At 36.7% G+C, this 24400-nt stretch overlaps 1 protein-coding gene across 1 annotated transcript in view; it reads right to left on the bottom strand.

Moving 5' to 3' along the window:
* Nucleotides 1-4374: 4374 nt before the first annotated feature.
* Nucleotides 4375-24400, bottom strand: part of LOC103257787 (myotubularin-related protein 8-like) — a 27573-nt gene continuing 7547 nt past the window's right edge. The window contains exons 3-4 of the mRNA XM_008055491.1: nt 6835-6961; nt 4375-4899 (exon numbers count right to left, since the gene is read on the bottom strand). Of these exons, the coding sequence (XP_008053682.1) occupies nt 4375-4899; nt 6835-6961 (652 nt within the window). The remainder of the gene's footprint in view (nt 4900-6834; nt 6962-24400) is intronic.

Raw genomic sequence — 24400 nt, 5'->3', positions numbered from 1 at the left:
TTCTGTATTACTATCTCTTCCCTCCTGCCCCCACATTCTCCACCATTGGGATTCTGTGAGGGCTGGTGCAGGGCCCTCTAAAGAGTTAGAGTATAAAGCCATGACAATGGTTGGAAGATAAAAAAACTCGTAGGTAACCCCTGACACTTTAGAAAATACCAAGGGACAGGGCACCAGACTTCATGTGGAAGCCACTGGTTTCACACATGTCAACTTTTGAATATATTTTTGTTCAGCTCTTGTAAGGCTGGGTCTAAATTAGACAGCTGCTTTAAAAGCATATTTGTCTTTTATGAAAACAAGTAACAAATCACAGAACATGTAAGACACTTATACTTACACTGACATCTACAGGAGACATGGATTGCCATGATTGATGACAATACAAAAACTTCCTATTTAAGGGGAAGGCACAGACTGTCAGTCCCACAGCCAGGGAATCAGAGAAGACATTTCTGTAGGGCTTGAAAAGTAATGTTTTGCTTTGGAAAAACTTCTCTATGCTACTATCAAATGCTTTGAAAACAGAACTGCCTTTAAAAGGATTTTTTTAAGAAGTCCTTTATGATCCCAAATCATTCTTCTTGTCTTGTTTGGTGTCACCTGACAGCCCAGCCATTTCTTCATATGATAGTTAAAAAAAAACCCTATAAGAACAAATTTAAGGCTTAAGTCATGCCTACTTTTTATTTGTTTTCAAATGTATATATTAAAAGGCAGGTTTAGATTTGGCACTTCAAAGAAAGCAATCAAATTTGGTTGGACTCCTATCTGCCTGTATCATATATAGAATTTTAGGAGGGAGAGGCCTGAGGGTGAGGTAAAGATTTAGTATAGATGTCACTAAATCATACACACTGGGAATTAAGAGAGAAAGTAAGAACTATCTAGGTGTAAACCAATCTGCAGTATAGTAAACCCCTTTTGAAGGAAGTATTTGTCTTAAAGGTAATTTACATTTCCCTACACAACTGTTCGAAAAAAAGCCACTTTATAAAATATTCTCATAGAAAGATTTCCCAATGGTATATCAAAGCCTAATTAACATCAAGAAAAGGTGTTGTATGTTTAATAAAAGCTAGTATGTAACAAAGATCTAACATGAGTAGTCTTAGTTATTAAACTCTCCTTCTTCTAAAAGCATCTCTTAGAAAGACTTGGATAACTTTTGACTAGAAGTGTTCTGAAAAGGTCTTACTTGCAATGAAGTGTGAGGTGTATCTCAAACAAAGGGCGTTTCATGTGTTTTGGCAGGCAGTGACAACTGACTTGCTGGTAACTGAACACAATTTCTAGGGTAACTTTCCAAAGAGACACATGTCTAATATATGTGCCACAAGCTTTATATTCTTGCTCTGTTAGTTATACACAGTTTCGGGTTTTCCTTCATATAGCAAACCCTATTCCCAAATTTCTTCTTTAAAATGTCTAATTGTTACTTGATTTTGTTACTTATAATTATATTATTTATTACTGTGATAATTCTGTCAGTCTATCAACTAAGTAAATAATTAATACATTTTTAAAAGGTGTCCATGGAGAGTCTGAGTATGGCCACAAGCATAAGAACAGAGCCTACCTCATGCTTAGAAAAGATAAGCAGTAACTCCAGGCCTGTGAACCTTGTGTAGAAAACAGGCAGAAGTCAGGTTAGTGGATGAGATGGTGACAGATGGTTAAATACCTTCCTATTTAAGTAGAGCAGTCATACGAGAATGGAGTTTCTGCTTCGGGAACAGGAAGAGTAGGAAAGTGGGAGAAGCGGTCACATTTTTTTCACAGCACGGGTGCTATATCAGAGTATGAAATGAAAGCCATTAGATCATTCTTTCTAGTATTCCTGGCAACTTACTGTAGTCTTCCCCCTATTGCTGGGTTCCTAACTACAGATAGCTACTGGGCTTTCACCAGTGCATAAATATTTGGATTCCACCTTTTTCTTCTCTCAGATTTTTAAATCCAACTATAAAATAGAGAGTTCTTTAGTGTTGGGAATAAATAGGGAGTTTTCACAAGGTTTTCTTTAGTTCTGTGTATGTTATAGCCAAGCAATAATGGAACATGTTGGAGAATAAAAGACCAAACAAATTGACCTCACATATATTGAGGATGAAATTGATTCTATGGCCTTAGATACTCAACAAAATAATGTAGTCACTTATCAGTAAAGAACTGTATTGAAAATACCTTCTATTCACTATTGATTAATTTTGTTTTGGATCTAAGAAATAAGGTTGAGTACTGGGTACTGGCATCATACAAGTCTTTAGAAATAAATCTGAGACTAACTAGTGTTTTATAGAATTTGCAAAAATTCTTGCCATTTTCCTTCTTACTTGCCCCCTGAGAAAAACTCGACTAGAATATTATCCCAGTTAATGGACTGCAAAATACAGACTTGGAAATAGAAATGGGAGAAAGCCTTGGATATAAAGCCAGGCCCAATAGGCTTGCTTCTGGCAGATTGGAACTGTCATTCTTTTTGACAACTTCCTTCACAAAGCCAGGGTTAGATATAGTCTCCAGATCAAAATAATGTGCACAAACCCCATTTTTTCTTCCAGAAGACGTCAAATGACAACTGGCAAAATCTGATGAATTAGGTTATATAAGGCAAGAACCAAATCATATCAAGAGGGGGATCAGAGAAGATACAAAAGGAAACCATCTTAATGCTTTAAAATTATAGAATCAAGGGAGACATCAAGATGTAAGTTAAAAAATGGCCCATATTTACAAATGAGCAAAATCCAAATGAATTAGTTCTTTAAAAAGAATTAAAGCAGTTAACAAGAGGAGATAAATTTTAAAATGGTTGTCATTTATGCACTGAAAAAAGACAACTAAAATGATTTAGAGTTCTTCCTCTAAAGAGGAAGGCTGTTGAAGGTCCATAGTTTAGTTAGGGGTAAGAAATCAAGGAGCTATCCTGGCTCTCCTCTAATTTAAGTTAAATTAAACACTTAAATTGAAAAACACCTCTTTTCAGAGAAAAGCACCTAATGAGGTGATCTTCTAGCAATTTCTGTGTTCCCAACTAGATGTGATAGTAAATAGAGATGGTTCTTTAAGACACTTAAATTTTTAGCTTAAACTAGACGTAGAGTATTTGAAACAGCATCTTCGGTAAGGACCTAGATTCTGTTGACACTGAGAGTTATAGAAATACTGACAATATATAGAGCATGACCCAAATTGCCTGAAGCCTATCGTACCCCTCAGCATGTGAAAGTAGCAGAACCATGGCTGAATATCCAAAAGTATATCAACCCCAAGGGAGAAAATCTGGTATTTGAACAAGAATATATTCCTTTCCCCAGGAGTATCTGGATCTGCTGTCAGAATGCACTATTTTCAAAAGTTTACATTAGCACAAGGTGACAAACTTACTAGATTTTAAACATAGTGCCAATAGTATCTAAAAATACACAAACTACATGTGATGTCTAAATAAGCAAAACCACTGGTCTTCATAAAAATACCTCTAAAAAGGCCTATTTTATAAAAACGCAGATGAGCACATAGACCAAGTCTCAGCCATGGTCTGAAGCACTGAGATTCTCAGTTGCCTCCTGAACTGATGCTGAGAATGCTTCTAATCAATGTTATTAATTCAAACCTTACAAATTTGAAACTGATAATTTTAATTTGTAGTGGATTCAAGTTTACCTATGGGCTATCTATGGAAAAGGGGATTGGCTGAGTATTATAACAAGACCTTGCTGTGGTATGGGTTGGGGAGAACAAGTGTAACTTAAGAAAACTTTCCTTATACCGTATGTTCTAAACTACCAAGCATGCATGCTTTCATGCTAACAGTTAAGGATCACTTTTATTTATTTCTCAGGCAAACGTTGGTGTCTCTATTGGCAATGTTAGCTAACATCCCATAAACTAAGCACACCTGAAAGTAAAATTTTATTTTAAAATATTCTGCAATTCACAGTTACCTGCTACACACCATCTCTCCATACCCTCAACAGGGTCTTTATTGTCCACTGTGACAATATTTCTACTTCAGTCTCTACAACAGTGAAAATGGAAAAGTAGGGGAGGTTACGCATTAGGGAAAATAGACAATGGAACAAGCTTAATAAGTATCTCAGCTGAAGGCAATATTTCTAAAGTTAAACCCCATTTAACAACAACAACATATTCTTCCTGTTGCCTACATTCCAGACTGTTTAACATGCATATCCTGGTCGCCTAATCAGTTAAAGCCCTAAATGTCCCTCTTGACTCTTAAGTGGGGGGAAGGGTGCCCTGGGTTCATTCACTTAAACCAATTGGAAAAGCATCATAGCCCTCTTTGGGACAAAGATCAATTGTGGCTGCTGCAGGTGTACCTAGCATGGAAGCAGATGAGTAGCTAGCTTACTGTTGCTTGGTGCAGTCTACCTCCTTGGTGCTGGCCTTGGAGATGACTATGTCCCCCAAGATGCCCATATCCCCAGAGAAACTCATTCCTCCAGAGATGCTGCTGGACTCAGACATGCCTATATTTTCAGAGAAGTCCCTGGGCTCAGAAATACCCATGTTCCCAGAGTTGCCAATGACCTCAGAGATGCCCATGGCCCCAGAGGATTCCATAGCCTCAAAGATGCCCATGTCTCTAGAAATGTTTGTGTCTCCAGAGATATTTATGACCCTAAGGCTGCCCACAATCTCACAACAGTCACGTTGGAGGTCTGCACACTGGCTTTTTACTTGATCCAATCGAACTCGAAGGCCTCCTTCCCTGGACAGGGTGCCATTCTCCATCAAGGTATTCAGGTCTCCATCGATACCCAGAAAGCTGAGAGGATTGGTCAAAGGATTTCCCAGATGCTGAGATAAAAAATTCCCTAATTGAGAGCAGGTACAGACCTCTTCGGGTGGCTCATCACGGGCCTTCAGTTTCTGTCTCGGGAGCAAGGGATGGTTGAAAATAATTAGAAACAGTAGAAAATTAGGCAAGCATCCCATTAACCTGCAGGAGTCCTACTGTTGTCACTTATATGATAGCAAATGATCTTTCGCCCCCACCCCCATGTGCCAGGAACATTACATACAATATTTCTTTTTGTACTTGTAAGAAAACTATTAGTTAGGTATTAGCTGTATTTTACAGATGAGGAAACTGAGACTCAGAGAAGTTAAATAAGTCATCCAAATTTACACATGTAGGAAGCTGAGAACTGGAATCTGACCCTGTATCTTCTTAATGCCAAAGTCTGTGACCTGTCCACTATTTCAATGCTACCTCCAATAGATATTTTTACTTTCAGTGATAACACAATGATTCACTGATATATCACAACAGTGATTTTGGGGGGTCATAAGACCCTACTGAAAATCTGAAGAAAATGATGGACTTTCTTTTTAGAAGAATGCATGCATGCACAAGATAGCACGCACATATACACATACACACAGTTTTTAGGCATAATTTTAGAGGGTTCACAGACTCCGGAAGCCCATCTGTGATTATCTATGGGTACAAGAACTCTAGCTAAGAGTTCTGGTACAGGCATATTATTTTTATTTTTCTGAAAATCTCAAAATTATGATGATTTGTAATAAAAACATTAATAACCTTGGAGAGAGGGACTGGATGGTATATGGCTAGAAAAGTCTTTTAAACTTTTCATTTTGTATCTTATTCTGCATTTTCTCACTTTATACTTGTACTGATCGCCTTAAAAAAAGTCAACAGGGTTGTCTGAGTGATGTTATGGACCATTTTTATTTTTCTTTGTATAAAAAACGAAAGTTAATTACACACATACATACACACATTTCAAAAGGAAACCTTTTCAGAGAGTGATCTTAGTCTATCTGAGATGAGTCTGATTCTCTGAGGAATCAGGCAGGGATAAGTGAGAGGGCTGGGTCTATAGTAGGGGTGAGCTGCTCTTGGGCCCTTGAGGAACAAGCTGCTAATAGCTACAAAAGGAGGCAGTAGGCCCTAAGAAGTTTCCCTGCATCTAATTCTGCCTAGGACTAGGCTTCTTGGGACTGCTTGTTTCCTATGATTTTAAGTCATGCTTCATTTTTTTCTCTCTCTCTTTTTTTAATGGAACCAAGTAGGTGGCTACTGCTTCCCAAGAGGACATTAAAAAGTTTTGGATCTGATATAATCACAACACATATATTTTCACAATAAAAAATTGTTTACTTATAAGGAGCAGAAAAGCTGTGCCTTATCTGGCTTAAAGTGGGTTCACACCCATTCCTAAATAGCACACCTTTTTCAAGAATTAGTTTCTAAGAGGTACCCCTCCCATCCTTCAAACAAACCCTTAGGAATTCCTACATTCCATAAACAGTTCATCTTATGGAATCAATAATAAATTCTTGTTGACTTGTACTTAAAAACAAGTATCCAATTTTGGTTTTGCTGGCATGGTAAAGCAAAATCAACAAACATAGCATGACCACTCAGTGAATAGAGTTTGCAATCTACATGGGAAGGAATCTTTTATAAGATTTTCCTAATTGGTAATATAGCAGTTTCATGTATACCCAAGATGTTATACTTATTCTCTTCATGGATAACAAATACCATGTAATTTCCCTGTCATTTCTTCTTTTCTCCCTAATCATTATGCCCAGATGCAAAAAGAGATAAAGGCAAACAATCCGCTTGTTTAACTAGGGAATGAGATCTTTACCACACTTTGGGAAGTAAGAAAAAGAGTTATGCCCAAAGCTTTGTAGACACAGGACACTCAAAAGTTGAAGAATACAACAAAGCCAGCCAGGCTGCTTTCCACAAATATAAATTCAACTCCAAGCAGGCTGGGCTTACCTAGAAGGGGCAACAGAATCTCTTTTTGGGACTTTTCTCCTCACCTTTTCCAGTTCCTGTACATCTGCCTCCAACACTGCTCTCTGTTTCTTAACTTCCAGGAGGTTCTCCAGCATACTCTGCTTGGGCTGTACCCCTTTATCGAAGCGGTTATACATCCCACACCAGAACCTTAAATAGACAAAAGGAAAAGTTGATTAGTTTAGTTGGAGGATTCTATTACCAATATTTTCCTTGTGCTGAGAAAATATCAGCCTGGTAGGAGAGGATCTGAAAAGTAACGGAATTTGATTACGCTTAAAAGACTGGGCATGCTCACAATTGAAGATAAGGTTCCCAGCAGAGAGATCTCTGCTGAAGGAAACACTTAAGACTTAAGCAAACTTGAGGTTCTTTTTAAAAATCAAATTGTAAATTTAATTTGAATTTGTTGCCCGTGCACTCAGGAACATCTGCCATTCTTGGGGCATCTCTCAGGAAAAAACAGCAGAGATCAGTTGTCTCTCAGCACCTACCACCTGGCCTACACAACCACCTGCAGCAACAGGCCAGAGACTGGCAACAGGGGCCATGGAGAAAGTGGGTAGGAAATCTGGAGCTGAGCCCTGCAGCAGATAAGATGTGGGCTGATGCTGTTTTCTCTGTCTTGGAACCCAACAAAGACCTGCTCTAGCTCACCCAATTCTGACCAGCCTGCACTCTGAGACTGAGGGGTGATCTCTACCCCTCTGAGATAGACCATAGTTTGCCCAGAGAGGATTATCCAAGTGCATGATACTAGGGAGAGAGATACCGTGCCCTGCCACACTGGATCAAACACAGACATGTGCAATCAGAGTGGGAGACCTAGCAGCAGATGAGTTGGGATGAGTCCTGATCTGATTCACTCCCCTTCCCCTAACAATCTGGTGGGGGATTGGACCCATATGGAAAGCAGCCTGATTGACCTGCACTGAGAGCAGAGGGGAGGGTCTAGAGACCAGAGCCTACTCCCAACCATGGATAGTGAAGAGTGGTGGTACTGGAGACATGCCAGTAAAAAAAAATAAATTAAAAAATTTTTAAAAAGGAAGGGAACCTTAAGTTCCAGAAAAGGCCACAAGAGAAAGCTCCTTTGCTTTTTGCTTTGTTTTGTTTTGTTTTGGGGGGGGGTTTGCCCACTTTCTCCATACATATCTTTCTGTGAGTATCTTCTGACTTGATTTGCCCCTTTTTTCTCCCCTCTTTTATTTTGGCATATGGCTATATTTAAAGGAGTGTATCTTTGACATTTTGTTTCTTTATTTTTGTTTGTTTGTTTCTTTATCTATCATTTGTGTGCCTATTTTCCATCTCCCTCTTTCTCTCCATCTCCCTTTCTTCTCCCTTCTTCTATTCTCCATTCTTTTCCTTTTTCTTATCTCATTTTGGTTTCATGGGGCATACATACACTCCCACAACATGGAAATATTGTAAAGTTAGGGGAAGTGGGTTCCAAGAGGCCCACACACCAGTCTGCAGATACTGTGATCTGCAGGTAGCTTCTGAACCATTTCAGAAGTTTCCCCCATTGAACCTTAATCAAATCTCAAAACTGCAAAAACAAAGCACAGCCCCCACCCCCAGCCAGCCTTCAAAACTGAACAAATCCAGAGGATTTACCCAAAGAAGAGTAGGGGATTGAGCAAACAGAAGTGAAAGCTATTCCCCCATCACTTAGCAATGAAATTAAAGAGAGGGAGGGAGGAAGGGGAAAAAAGTCTATCACAAATGAAGAAGAATCAACAGAAGAACACAGGTACCATCCAGACCCCTTGAAAGACAGTGCCTGAGAATACAGACTTGAGAACTCAAACAATGAAGGGCCCCCAGAATGACTGGTCTCAAACCACAAATCCAGATATCAAGGTATTGATAGAGAGGATGAATAGAAATGAAGAAAGATAAAAAGAATGAAAGAATTCATAACTGAAACAGTGGCAATAAAGAAATACAGCAAATGAAATAATAACAAACTGACAAACATGGAAAGCAGAATTCACCAAGCAGAAGAAAGAATCTCAACCCTAAGATTGAAATATGGAACTAACCCAAGCTATTAAAAACATAGAAAGTAAGCATAAAAAGATGGAACAAAGCCGCCAAGAAATTTGCAATTAATGTATATTAAGAAGCCAAACTTACAATTGATCAGCATTCCTGAGGCAGACAGGGAGACAGAGACCGCCTTTGACATTCCATGAGGTTATCCAAGAAAACTTCCCTTATCTCATCAGAGACACGACCATCCAAACACAAGCGATTCAGAGAACCCCCACAAGTCAGAAGACCAACTCCTAGACACGTAGTAATTCACTTACACAAAGTAGGTATAAAAGAAAAAACCCTAAAGACAGTATGAGAGACAGTTCAGACAACCTACTGGGGAAGACCAATTCGAATATTGGCAGATTTATCTACAGAAACACTATAAGCTAGAGGAGACTGGAGCCCAATCTTCAAAGTATTCAAGGATACAAAATTCCAACCTAAACTTCATCAGTTAAGCTAAGTTTCATCAGTTTGGAGAATTCAAATCTTTCCCAGACATTCAATCCCTAAGAGTTTATGCTACCTCCAGACCAGCTCTACAAGAGACACTTAAGAAGGTATTAAGTACAGAAGAAAGAAAAAAAGAATGACTACATTCTTCCCAAGAACGCAGAAAAACAGAATAAACACAAGCATGATGACTGCAAAACTGAAAATGCACACATATACCAAAACAAAAATCAAAAGAAAACCAAATAAAAGAAAAAAGAAAAAAAAAAAAGAAACAACTAAGTGAACAACAACAACAACAAAGAACTTTATAAGAGCCTCATGACAGGGATAAATCCTCATATCTCAATAATCAGCCTTAATGTGAATGCACTAAATACACCACTAAAGCCGGGCTTGGTGGCTCGGCCTGTAATCCCAGCACTTTGGGAGGCCATGGTGAGTGGATTGCCTGAGCCCGCGGGTTCGAGACTCGCCTGGGCAACTTGGTGAGACCTCATCTCTACAATAAATCACAAATTAGTCAGGCATGGTAGTGCATGCCTGTAGTTCCAGCTACTTGGAAGACTGAGGCGGAAGGACTGCTGGAGCCCAGCCAGTCGAGGCTGCAGTGACTGGGAGCGGCCACTGCACTCCAGTCTGGATAACAGAGTGAGACTCCAACTCAAAAAAAAAAAAATACACCACTGAAAAGACATACAATGGAAAGTTGGATTAAAAAAAAAAAACTACAGTCCAACAATTAGCTGCCTCCAGTAAATACATCTCAACACAAAGGACTCTCACAGATTCAAAGTTAAAGGACAGAAGAAAACAACTTTTCAGGCAAGTGGAACACAAAAAAGGACAGGAATCATGATCTTGATATCAGAAAAAACGTTTAAACTATCAAAAATTTAAAAAGATATAGAAGAACGCTACATACTAATAAAAGGTTAAACTATCAATAAGAAATATCCATCCTAAACATATATGTACCCAACACAGGAGTGTCAGCTTTTATAAAACAGCAACTAAATAAACTAAAAAAAAATTGACTATCATACCTGGGATTCAAATACCCCACTAACAACCCTAGATAGATCATCAAGGCAAAACGTCAACAAGGAGATCTGGAACCTCAACTTGACGCTTAACCAAATGGACTTAATAGATACCTACAGAACACTCCACCAACAGCCACAGAATATACATTCTACTCAGCACCACATGGAACATACTCCAAGATTGACCACATCCTCGGCCATAAATCACGCATAAACATATTTCATAAGACTAAAATACTGCCATGCCCCTTCTCAGACCATAGTGGAATAAAAATAAATATCAACACAAACAAAATTTCCCCCAAACCCAGAAAAACATGGACACTAAACAGCATGGTGCTGAACAACTCCTGGGTCAACAAAGGAATCAAAACAGAAAGTAAAAGATTCCTGGAAACAAATTAAAATGAAGAAACATCTTACCAAAACCTCTGGGATGCCATGAAATCAGTACTAAGAGGCAGTACTGAATTTAGTACCAACTAGTACTAAATTCATATCTCTACAAACACACATCGGGAAAACAGAAAGATCACAAGTTAATAGCCTAACAAAATCACCTAAGGGAGATGGAAAAACAAGACCATCAAAACCCGAACGTCAGCAGAAGAATCCAAATAACCAAAGAAAAAGCTCAACTACAGGACATAGAAGACAAAAATATCATAGAAACAAACAAAAAAATCAATGAAACAGAAAGGTGGTTCTTTGAAAGGATAAACAAAATTGATGGACCCCTAGCCAGAATGATCAAGAAAAGGAGAAAAAAGCCCACATAAGCACAATCTGAAATGCAAAAGATCAAGTCACAAGTGACCATAAAAAAATACAAATGATTATCAGAAATTACTGTGCACACCTGTATGGAAACAAACTTGGAATCCTAAATGAAATGGAGGACTTTCTAATGTCACACAACCTCCCAAGGTTGAAACAGGAAGAAATTTAAACCCTAAATAGACCAATAACAACCCAGGGAATTGACTCTGTCATAAGAAAACTACCTACAAAAAAAAAGTCACTGGAACAGATAGCTTTCCAGCAGAATTCTACAAAACATACAAGGAGGAGCTGATACCAATCCTATTTAAAGTATTCCAAGCAATTGAGAAAGACCAGTGCTCCCCAAATCATTTTAAAACTAACATCACATTGATACTCAAACCTGGTAAAGATCAAACAAAGAAAGAAAACTCCAGGACAATATCCCTAATGAACATAGATGCAAAAATTCTCAACAAGATTCTAGAAAATTAGATCCAATAACACATCTGAAAAATCATCCAACATGACCAAATAGGCTTCATCCTTGGGATGAAGGGCCATTAAATTACCAACATCAGCAAGACCATAAACGTAATTAAATACATCAACAGATGTAAAAAGAAGAACCACATGATTATATTGTTAGACACAGAAAAAGCTTTTGATAAAGTCTAACATCCTTCTTGATAAAAACCCTTAAGCACCTAGGCATAGATGAACATACTTTAAAATATTTAGAGCCATCTACCACAAACCCATAGACAAAATATTGCTAAATGGATGGAAATTGAAAGCATTTCCCCTGAAAACCAGAACAAAACAAGGCTGCACACTCCCACCTCTCCTGTTCAAAATAGTGTAGTAAGTTCTAGTGAGAACAATTAGACAAGTGAAGGAATTCAAGTGTTTCCAAATAGGAAAAGAAGAAGTTAAGTTATCCCTCTTTGCTAATGATATGATCCTATAGCTTGAAAGCCCAAGATAATCTGTCAAAAATGACCTTGTACCGATAAAAGACTTAGGCAAAGTCTCAGGGTACAAAAGAAATGTGCAAAAGACAGTCACATTCTTTATATACCAACAACAAGAATAGAACCAAATAAAAAGCACAATCCCATTATAATAGCCACATATACACACATAGATATACCTCAGCATCTTCCTAACCAGAGAAGTGAAAGACTTTTACAAAGAAAACTACAAAACACTGCTCACAAAAATGAAAGAAGACTCAAACAAATGGAAGAATATTCCATGCTCATGTGTTGGAAGAATCAACTTTGTTAAGAAAGATGTCCATTCTTCCAAAGGCAATCTACAGATTCAACACAATACCCGTTAAATTACCACCATCATTCTTCTCAGACCTGGGAATGACAATACAGAAATTCATATGGAAACATAAAAGACCACAAATAGTCAAAACAATTCTTAGCAAAAACAAAAAACAAAAAAAAACAAAGTGGGAAGTATCACACTTCCAGACTTTATACTTTACTATAAGGCTATAATAATCAAAACAGCCTGACACTGGTACAAGAAGAGACATATAGACCAATGGAACAGGATAGAGATTCCAGAAGTAAAACCTTAGCTTCTCAACAACTCATCCTTGACAAAACCTCTACCAACAACCACTGGGGAGAGGAGAACTTATTCAGTAAATGGTGTTGGGAAAACTGGTTCAGCACATGCATAAGATTGAAATAGGACCCCTACCTATCACCATACACAAAAACTTAAATGGATCAAAGACCTAAACGTAAAACATCAAACTATAAGAACCTTTGAAAATACAGGAGACACCCTTGTGGAAATTGGAACTGGCAACCAATTCCTGATCAAAACTCCAGATGTCCATGCCATAAGAGATAAGATAGACAAGTGAGACCTCATCAAACTGAAAAGCTTCTGCAAAGCAAAAGAAACTGTCAGGAGAGCAGAGAGACAGTCCACAGACTGGGAAAAAATATTTGCCAACTGTATATCTGACAAAGGCCTAACATCCAGGATCCACAAGGAACTCAAATGTGGCGAAAGGAAAAACAAAAACAACAACAACAACAAAAAGCCCCATTAAAAAGTGGATATGAATAAACAATTCTCAAGAGAAGACATATGAGCAGCCAACAGACACATTAAAAAATGCTCATCCTCACTAATCACCAAAGTAATGCAAATTAAAACCACATGATATACCACCTAGCTCCAGTCAGGATGGCAATCATCAATAACTCAAAAAATAACAGATGCTGGCAGGGATGTGGGGAAAAAGGAAAGCTTTTATGATGTTGTTGGGAGTGTAGCCTAATACAACTTCTATGGAAAACAGTGTGGAGATTCCTAAAAGATCTAAAACTTCACCTTCTGTATGACCCAGTAATCTCCCTTCTGGGGATATACCCAGAGGAACTCAAATCATTCTATAAAAAGATACCTGCACACTCATGTTTATTGCAGCATTATTCACAATAGCAAAAACATGGAACCAACCATGCTGCCCATCAAAAGAAGACTGGATTTAAAAAAATGTGATACACACACACACACACACACACACACACACACACACACACACACACACACACACACACACTGGAATATTATCCAGCCATAAAACAGGACAAAATAATGGACTTTGCAGCAACTTGGATGGATATAGAGTCTATAATACTCAGTGATCTATCACAGAAACAAAAAACGGAATACCACATATTCTCACATATAAGTGGACCCTGAACATTTATCATAATACTTTAAGAAAGGGTTTGGCAGTAGTGGGATACTGTGAGGGGAGGGAGGGGGAGCACATAACATCAATACAAGTACTTGATCCCAAACCATGTGAAGTGGGGACTAGAGGGAGGCCCAAACTTTACCTTTATGATGACCACTTATCTACCTAATCCTGAATTGTACCCCACATCTTTAAAATTTATTAAAAAATGAAAAAAATTAATTTCAGATCATTATAGATTCCCAAATATTTTATGAAATAAGGGAGAGGAGTGACATTAACAAGATGTAAGAACAGGAAGCCCTGGACTCTCCTGCCCCCTACATACACACTGATTCAACTGCAACACAAGTATCAATTCCCTTTGTGAGAAATCCAGAAACTAGTTGAGAGGTTCCTGCACCCTCAGTGATTATGAAACCAGCCACACTTAAACCAGTAGGAAAAGCAGAAACACCTACTCATTATAATCCCCACCCCCAGCATAGTCCCATACAATCAGGAGGAATCCCCCAGACCTAGCTTCTACCTAAGAACAGAAGTTGGACTACACATCTAATATTCCATTTTCTCCAGGTGCTACCTGAGGTACTGACTACTTTCCTGCCTGTTTTGGAGAACTGAAAGGAACTGGCATATGATAGTACTGTGGGGGCTACAGAGAACAATGTGGCAGTTTAAACTAGCTTGTAGGCATGTATATTTGGCTCTACATAGTCAGTGGGTAAAAAATCCCAACTTCCAGTATCTCTCTGCTGAGGGAAAGAATTGGACCTTGCATCCAGCAATCTAACTGCTCCAGGAGCTACTGAGGAAATGGTTTCTGTACCACCTATCTAGGAATGCTGATGAGATTGAACATTTTCTAGACTCCTGGAGGCCACTAAGAACAAAGACAACAGTGTAGACCAACCTAATGATTTGAAAGGTCCACAGAAGCTCTGTCTTTGTTGATTGCTAAATGTCTTTTCCTTTCAGAGGTGGTGTTTTTTTCTAACATGAAGATACAAGTACAAAGAGTCAAGGATTATGAAGAAAAAGGGAAACACAATCCAAACAAACAAACAAACAAACAAACAAAAAATCCCACTAAAACTCCCGAAACTGACTCTAATGAAATGGAAACAAATGAATTACGTGACAGAGAATTTCAAATAACCATCATGGAAAAGCTGAAGGAGCTCAGGAGACAATTCATGAGCAACATGAAAATTTCAACCAAGAGACAAAAAAAATTTTAAAAACCCCAAAACAAAACTCGTAAAACACTGAAGAATATAATCACTAAAGTGAAAAATTCAATAGAGGAGTTCAACAATAAACTAGAGCAAGCAGAAGAAAGGTTCATCAGACTCAAAGACAAATTATTGGAAATTACACAGTCAGAGAAGCACAAATAAAAAAGAATGAGAAAGAGTAAAAACAGCTTAAGGGACCTAGAGGACACCATCAAGAAGAACAATATATGCATTATGAGAGTCCAAGGAAAAGAGAGTGAGAACAAACCAGAAAGCTTATTTAAAGAAACAATGATTGAAAATTCCCCAAATTTGGGAAAGGAAATAGACATCCAGATCTAGGAAGACCAAAGGACTCAAACAAGATGAATACAAAGAAATTCATACTGACACACTTAAGTTGTCAAAAGCCAAACACTAAGAAATAATTTTGAAAGCAGTAAGATAAAAATAACTCAACTCATGCAAGAAAATCCATGTAAGACTATCAGCAGACTTTTCAGCAAAAGCTTTGTAGTTTAGAAGGGAGATGATATAGTCAATGTGATAAAAGAAAAAGAAAACTATCAACCAAGAAAAATATATGTGGCAAAGCCACCCTTCAATAATGAGAGATTAAGACATTCCCAGACAAATAAAAGCTGAGGGAATTCATCACCACTAGACCTACCTTATAGAAAATATAAAAAGAACATCTTCAAGCTGAAATGAAAGACTGTGAAACAGCAACACAATATCATCAAAAAGTTTTTAAAAAAAAGTTGTTGGAAAGGTAAATATCTAAACAAATACAAAATACTATATTACTGTAATGGTGGTGGGTAAAGATTTGCTTAAAATAGACTGTTATAAGATATTTTATGTAAGGCCCATGGTAACCACAAAGAAAAGAAAACCTATAGAAATAAAACTAAAGAAAAAGTGAAAGGAATCAAATCGTACCAATACAAAAACAAAAACAAAAACTCAACACAGAGGAAGACAGCCAAGAGAGGAAAAGAGAAACAAAGGAAACAAGGCAAACAGAAAACAATTAACTAAATGACAACAGTAAATATTTCCATCTGAATAATTAATGAAAATATAATTGGATTAAACTCCTCAGTAAAAAGGCACAGAGTGACTGACTTAAAGAAAAAAAATCCAATTATATGCTGTCTATAAGAGACTCTATAGATTTAAAAGCACACATAGGCCAAAAGTAATGGAATAGAAAATAATAATCCATGCAAATGGTAAGCAAAAAAATAAACCAAAACAAATAAAACAAGACAAAAAAATCTAAGGATGGCTATATTAATATTAGACAAAAACTTTCATTCAAAAAATGTCACAGGAGACAATGAAGGATGTTATGATAATGAAAGGGTCAATACACCAGGAATATATAACAATTAAAAATGAATATATGCAGCTAAAAACAGAGCACCTAAATACATAAAGCAAACACTGACAGAATAAAAAGGAGAAAGAAATACAATAATAATGGGTGACTTCAATATCTCACTTTCAATAATAAATATAACAACCAGAGAGAGAAAAAAAAAGAAATGAACCTAACAGATATACAGAATATTCAACCCAAGAACAGTTGAATACATTGTTTTCAAAAGTACACATAACATTCTCCAAGATAGATCACATGTCACAAAACAGAACTTACCAAATTTAAGAAGATTAAAATTATACCAAATATCTGTTGTGACAATGGAATGAAACTAGAAATCAGTAACAACAGGAAGACTGTAAAATTCATACATATGTGGTAATTTTAAAATATATTCTTAAACAACCAATGGGTCAAAGGAGAAATCAAAAGGGAAATTGGAAAATATCATGAAATAAACAAAACCACAACATATCAAATCTTATAGAATACAGCAAAAACAATACTAAGATAAATTTATTATCACAGCCATTGTGGAAAATAGTATGAAGGCACCACAAGAAATTAAAAATAGAACTACCGTATAATACAGCAATTCCACTTCTGGGTATGTATCCAAAGGAATTGAAGTCAATATGTTTGAGAATACATTCACTCCCATGTTCACTGCAGTATTACTCACAATAGCAAAGATATGGACTCACCGCATTATCCATCAATAGATAAATGGATAAAGAAAATGTGGTATATGCACACAATGGAGTACTAGTCAACCTTTAAAAAGACAGAATACTGTCATTTGTGACAATATGGATGAAGGTAGAGGATGTTACTTTAAGTAAAATGATCCAGGCACAGAAAGATAAAACTACATATATGTAGAAACTAAAACAATGGAACTCATGGAAACAGAGTAGAATGGCCATTACCAGAGGCTGAGGTAGAGGAGAATGAGATGTTGGTCAAAGGGTACAAAGTTTGAGTCTGATAAGATGAATAAGTCTTTGAGATCTATTGCCCAGCATGTTGACCATAGTTAATAATAATGTATTATATATTTCAAAATTGAAGAGAAGAAAGAATATTTCAAACGTCTCACCATAAAAAATGATGGGTAAGTGTGGGGATGGATATGTTAATTAACTTGATTTAATCATTCCACATTGTACTCATATATCAAATCATCACATTGTACCTTCTAAATATATACAATTATGAGTGATCAATTAAAATATTAATAAAAAAGAAAAATTTCTAGTGATAAATTATCCAAATTGCCGATACTAAAAAAGAAGAAATATCACAAATCAACAACCTAATTTTATATTTCAAAATTAGGAAAGGAACAAACTAGTTTAAAGTTAGTGGAAGAAAAATACTACAGATTAGAGAATAAACAAAATAGTAAATTAAAAATCAATAGAAAAAGAAACTAAAAGATGGCTTTCTGACAAAAATAAAAGTGACAAAATTTTAGCTAGACTAATAAAGAAGACTTAATAAATAAAATCACAAATGAAAAAGGAGACATTACAACTGATTTCACAAAAATTAAAGAGATCATAAAATCTATTATGAACAAATTATATGCCAATAAATGGGATAACCTAGAAAAATGGATAAATTCCTAGAAACATGTAACCTACCAATATTGAATTATAAAGAAAGAGAAAACCTGAACAGATTAATAATGAGTAAAGAAAGTAAATAAACAATCTAAAATATCCCTACAAACAAAAGCCCAAGGCTAGATGCTTCACTGAATAATTCTCCCAAATACATAAAGAGTAAAATTAATGCCAACACTCCTCAAATTCTTCCAACCAAAAAAGGAGGGCTCTCTTCCAATCTTATTTCACGAGACTAGCAATACCCTCAAATGAAGTCAGATATGGACACCACTAAAACAAAAATATAGGCTAATGTCACTGACGCTGAACATAGATAAAAAAATCCTCAAGAAAATACTAGCAAACTGAATTCAACAACACATTAAAAGGATCATATGCTATGATATTGCTTCTTTGAAAAGATGACATTGATAGACCACTAGCAGATTAATTAAGAAAGAGAGAATATTCAGATTAGCACAATCAGAAATAAAAATGGAGGCTTACAACGGATACAACTGATTCCAAAGATCATCCAAGACTATTATGAACTCCTCAATGCAAACAAACTACACAATCTAGTGGAAATGGAACATTCTTGGAAACATACAACCATTCAACCTTGAATCAGGAAGAAATAGAAACTCTGAATAGACCAAAGTGAGACTGAAACAGTAATTAGAAGTCTCCCAACAAAAAAGCATCGAGAACCTGATGGACTAAGAGCTGAATTTTACCAGACCTTCAAGGAAGAACTGGCACCAACTTTACTGAAGCTATTCCACAAGACTGAAGAGAAGGGATTCCTCCCTAACTCATTTTATGAAGCCTGTATCATTTTGATACCAAAGCCAGGAAAAGACATAGCAAAAAAAGAAAACTACAAACCAGTATACCATATGAACACAGACACAAAAAATCCTCAACAAAACATTAGCAAACCAAATTCAACAGCACCTAAAACAATGATATATCATGACCAAATGAGTTTTACCCTAGGGACACAAGGGTGGTTCAACGTACACAAGTCAATAAACATGATACACTACATAAACAGGTTAAAACAGTAACCATATGATTGTTTCAATAGATACAGAGAAAGCATTTGACAAAATCCAGCATTACTTTATGATAAAAACTCTCATCATAGAGGAGACATTCCTCAAAATAATAAAAGCCATAAATTACAAACCCACATTAAATGTCATCCTTAACAGAGAAAAGCTGAATGTATACCCCTTCAGAATTGGAACAAGGCAAGTATGCCCAGTTTCTCTTCTCCTGTTCAACACAGTACTGAAAATCCTAGCCAGAGCCATCAGGCAAGAAAAAAAAAAGTATCAAAATTGGAAAAGAAGAAATAAAACTATCTCTCTATGCCAACAATATAATCTTATACCTAGAAAATCCTAAAGACTCCTCCAAATGACTCCTGGACTTGATAAATGAATTTGGTAAAGTTTCAGGAACAAACTCAACACACACAAATCGGTAGGACTGCTATGCCATACACCAATAGCAACCAACCTGAGAATCAAATCAATAACTCAATTCCATCTACAATAGCAGCCGATAAGTTAAAATGCCTAGGAATATATTTAACCAAGGAGGTGAAAGAGTGCTACAAGGAAGACTATAAAACTCTGATGAAAGAAACTATAGAGGACACAAACAAATGAAGAAATGCTCATGGACTGGAAGAACCAGCATTGTTAAAATGACCATATTACCCAATGTAATCTATAGATTCAATGCAATTCCTATCAAACTACCAATGTCATTTTTCACAGAATTAGAAAAAACAATACTAGCATTCGCATGGAACCAAAAAAGAACCAGAATAGCCAAAGCAATTCTAAGCAAAAAGAACAAAGCTGGAAGCATCACATTACCTGACTTCAGATTATACTACAAGGCTGTAGTTACCAAAACAGCATGGTGGTACTGGTACAAGAACAGACACATGGAACAATGGAACAAAATAGAGAATCCAGAAATAAACCCAAATAATTACAACCAACTCATCTTTGACAAAGCAGACAAAAACATACACTGGGGAAAGGACACCCTATTCAACAACTGGTGCTGGGAAAATTGGAAAACTACATGCAGAAAAATGAAACCTGATTTCCATCTCTCCCCATATACAATAATTAACTCAAGGTGGATTAAAGTCTTAAATGCCTAGACCTGAAACCATAAAACTTCCAGAAGAAAACACAGTAAAAACTCTTCTGAACCTCAGCCTAGGCAAAGAATTTATGACTAAAACCATAAAAGCAAATGCAAGAGAAACAAAAATAAATAAGCGGACTTAGTTAAACTAACAAGGTTCTGCACAGCAAATGACATAATCAACAGAGCAAACAGGCAACATATAGAATGGGAGAAGATATTCAATACTCTAAAAAGAATAAAGAAAAGAACTAATCCCATCCATATTCATGAGGGCTTTGCCTTTATGACCTAACTACTCACTTCCTAATGCCTAGGCCCCACCTCTTAATGCCCTCACACCGGGGGTTAGGATTTCAACATATGCATTTGAGAGGACATAAACTTTCAGTCTAGAGCAGATGGTCAATTGGTACACGTAAGGTACAAGACCTCTCTTAGTTTACTAAATTTTGGGCCTACCTTTGTAATTTAGAAGGGTGAACTACTCCCAATCTAGTGCTCCAACCTCCCACATTGGTGGAAAAGGCCAATATTTGATAGGAATATTTGGATTCTGGTTCAAATACACTGTTCACCTCCAATATTTGTTGTTGAGTTACCTGAAGTTCTTCTGCTTTTTAGTGAGAACCTGAGCTACAAGACACTAGATAAACTAAAGGAAGCTATCACGTTGGCTCTCCCACTAGTTCCCCTGAGAATAAGACTGAAAATAAGAAATTTCTGATATTCCAAAACTTTTTTCCTGGAGCCTCCTGACCAAATGAACAGTTAAACCTAAATCAAACAACTAAAACTGTAAAATTGTCTTTTCTCCCCCCTCACAAGAAGATTTAGAAGAGACTAAAACTGTAAAATTCTTAGAAGAAAACATGAGGGAAATCTTCATGACTTTGGATTTGGCAGTGATTTTTTGGATTCGTATCCAAAGCACAGGTAACAAAGAATACATTGACAAACTGTACTTTATAAAAATTTTTGAGCATCAAAATTACACTTTGTGCATCCCATTAAAGGGGAGTAAAAAAGACAACCCAGAGAATGGAAGAAAATATTTGCAAATCATATATTGTAAGGAATTGATATCCAGGATATGTAAAGAACTCTTAAAACTCAATCACAAAAAACAAACTATCCAGTTCAATAATTAGCAAAGGATTTTAATAGACACTTTGCCAAAGAATATACACAAATATACCATAAGCACATGAAACACCACTCACTAGTCATTAGAAAAATGCAAATCAAAACCACAATGAGATACCACTTCTTACTCATTAGGATGGCTACTATCCTAAAAAAAAATACAATGATCAGTGAGGACATAGAGAAACTGGAACCCCTGTGCATTGCTGGTGGGAATGTAAAATGGTACAGTCACTGTGGAAAACAATTTCAGAGTCACTCAAAAGTCAAACATGAAATTTCCACATGATCCAACAATTCCACTTCTAGATATATACCCAAAAGGACTGGAAGCAAGGACTCAAAAAGACATTTGAACACCAATGTTCATAATAGAATTATTCACAAAAGCTAAAAGGTGAAAACAACCCAAGTGTCCATCAACAAACCAATAAATAAACAAAATGTGGTATATCTGAACAATGGAATATTATTCAGCCTTAAAAGGGAATGAAGTTCTGATATATGCTACAACATGGATAGGCTCTAAAAACATTATGCTAAGTGAAATAAGTCAGACACTCAAAAAACATTATATGATTCCACTTACATGATGTACCTGTAATAGGCAAATTCACAGAGATAAAAAGTCAGATGCTGCTGGAAGGGGGAAATGAGAAGTTACTTTGTTATGGGTATGGAGTTTCTATTGGTTCTGGAAATGGATAATGGTGATAGATGCACAACATTGTAACTGCCACTGAATTCTACACTTAAAATGATTAAAACAATAAATTTCATGTTATGTACATTTTACACACAACAAACAAAAAGCCATGGGGCCAGAGGTAGACTGTTATATAAATGAGCCAAAGATAGTCACTGTATATGGGCCTTATGTTGTTTGCTTCTTCATTATAGGTTGGGAACCCATTAGCTCAAAAACCTGATGGTACCAATCTCAAAATTTTACACACCCAATTCTTTTAAATATAGCCCACATGAGCACATTTTTAGCCAGTAGAGCCTGCCTAATTACATAACCTGCAAGATCGTACCCAATATTTGTTAACCATAAACTCTGATGACCAAGCTGCTGCTGATCTTCAGAGTTTCCCGACCTAGAGATCCCCCACTACACTGCTTAGCAATATCATTTAGACATGTCAGCCCCCTTTCCCTCACGAGTTTATTTCCCCTCCTTCCCTTGTTGGGTGGTGCCCCCACTTTACACATGGATAGTCTCATGCTGTAAAGGATTTCTCCGGGTACTAAACTGTCAAAGGACCACTCAAAATTTGTTGCGTGCTAACGCCATCTTATGGTCCTTGATCAGATGTGAAATCCTTAAAAGCCACAACAATTGCAATCAGCAATGTATGAAAAATTCAGTTTTTCAGCATCTTCGCCAGCACTTGGTATTGTCACTATTTTCAAAATTTTGCCTTTGTGATAGCTGTGTAGTAATAGCTGATAGAGCTTTCAATTTGTATTTCCCAAGTTGGCTAATGATAATGAACATTCTTTTCATGTGCATATTTGACATCAGTGTATCCTCTTCAGTGAAATGTTTGTTCATGTCTTTTGTCCATTTTGTAATTAGATTTCTTTCCACTCTTGAGTGTTAAGAGTTCTTTATATATTCTAAATACTAGTTTGCTATTGGATATGGGAATTGCAGTATTTTCTCCTAGTCTGTAGCCTGTCTTTTCATCCTCTACATAGAGACTTTCATAGAGCAAAAATTTTTAATTTTGTTGAGGTCTAAGTCATCAACCTTTCTTTGTATAAAACATACTTTACAAGTGCCTTACCTGAAATTTTTTTCTAAGTTTTCTTCTAAAAGATTTATACTTTTAATACTTCAAATTTAAATCTATAATCCATTTTATATGAAGTATAAAGTGTAGGTCAAGGTTAATTTGCGGGGGGGGGGTTGTTAATGGATTGCCCAGCATCACTTGTTGACAAGGCTTTTCTTCCTCCATTGAATTGCTTTTGTAATCAGGTGTATTTGTGTGGGTCTACTTCTGGGTTCTCTATCCTGTTCTATTGAGCTATATGTCTGTTCTTCCACCAACACAACTCAGACTTGATGTTGGTGGTTGCTAAAAGATTAGGTTGCTGTGGCAATTTCTTAAAATAAATCAACAATAACATTTGCCACATTGATTGACTCTTCCTTTTACAAAAGATTTCTCTGTATCATGTGATACTGTTTGATGCATTTTATCCATAGTAGAACTTCTTTTTTTTGTTTTTTTGAGTTGGAGTCTCACTCTGTCACTCAGACTGGAGTGCAGTGGCCGCTCCCGGCCACCACAGCCTTGACTGGCGATCCTTCCACCTCAGCCTTCCAAGTAGCTGGAATTACAGGCATGTGCTACCATGCCCGGCTGATATTTGATTTATTGTAGAGATGAGGTCTTGCTGCCCAGGCGGGTCTCGAACCCACGGGCTCAGGCAATCCACCGACCTCAGCCTCCCAAAGGCACGGGATTACAGGCTAAGCCACTGAGCCCGGCTCATAGTAGAACTTCTTTCAAAATTAGAGTCAGTCCTCTCAAACCCTGCTGCTGCATTGTCAACTAAGTTTATGCAATATTCTAAATCCTTTGTTGTCATTTCAACAATGTTCAGAGCATCTTTACTAGGGGTACATCCTATCCAATAAATGCCTTCCTTTGCTCATTCATAGGAGGCAACTCCTCATCCATTAAGGTTTTATTATAAGGTTGCAGCAAATTCAGACACATCCTCAGTCTTCACTTCAAATTTTAGTTCTCTTGCTATTTCCACCACATTTGCAGTTACTTCCTCCACTGAAGTCTTGAATCCTCAAAGTCATACATGAGGGTTGGAATGAACTTCTTTTGAATTATTGTTATGTTGATATTTTGACCTCTTCTCATCAATCACAAATATTCTTAATAGCATCTAAAATGATGAATCGCTCTCTATGGCAGCTATGACCTTACAAAACGTATTTCTTTTTTTTTTTTTTTTT

This window comes from Carlito syrichta, unplaced genomic scaffold (genome assembly GCF_000164805.1).
Source record: "Carlito syrichta isolate Samal-C Ts95f unplaced genomic scaffold, Tarsius_syrichta-2.0.1 Scaffold81552, whole genome shotgun sequence".
In the NCBI taxonomy this organism is placed as follows: Eukaryota; Metazoa; Chordata; class Mammalia; order Primates; family Tarsiidae; genus Carlito; species Carlito syrichta.
Note: the sequence above shows the minus strand (reverse complement) of the source record. Positions and strands in the feature narration are given on the sequence as shown.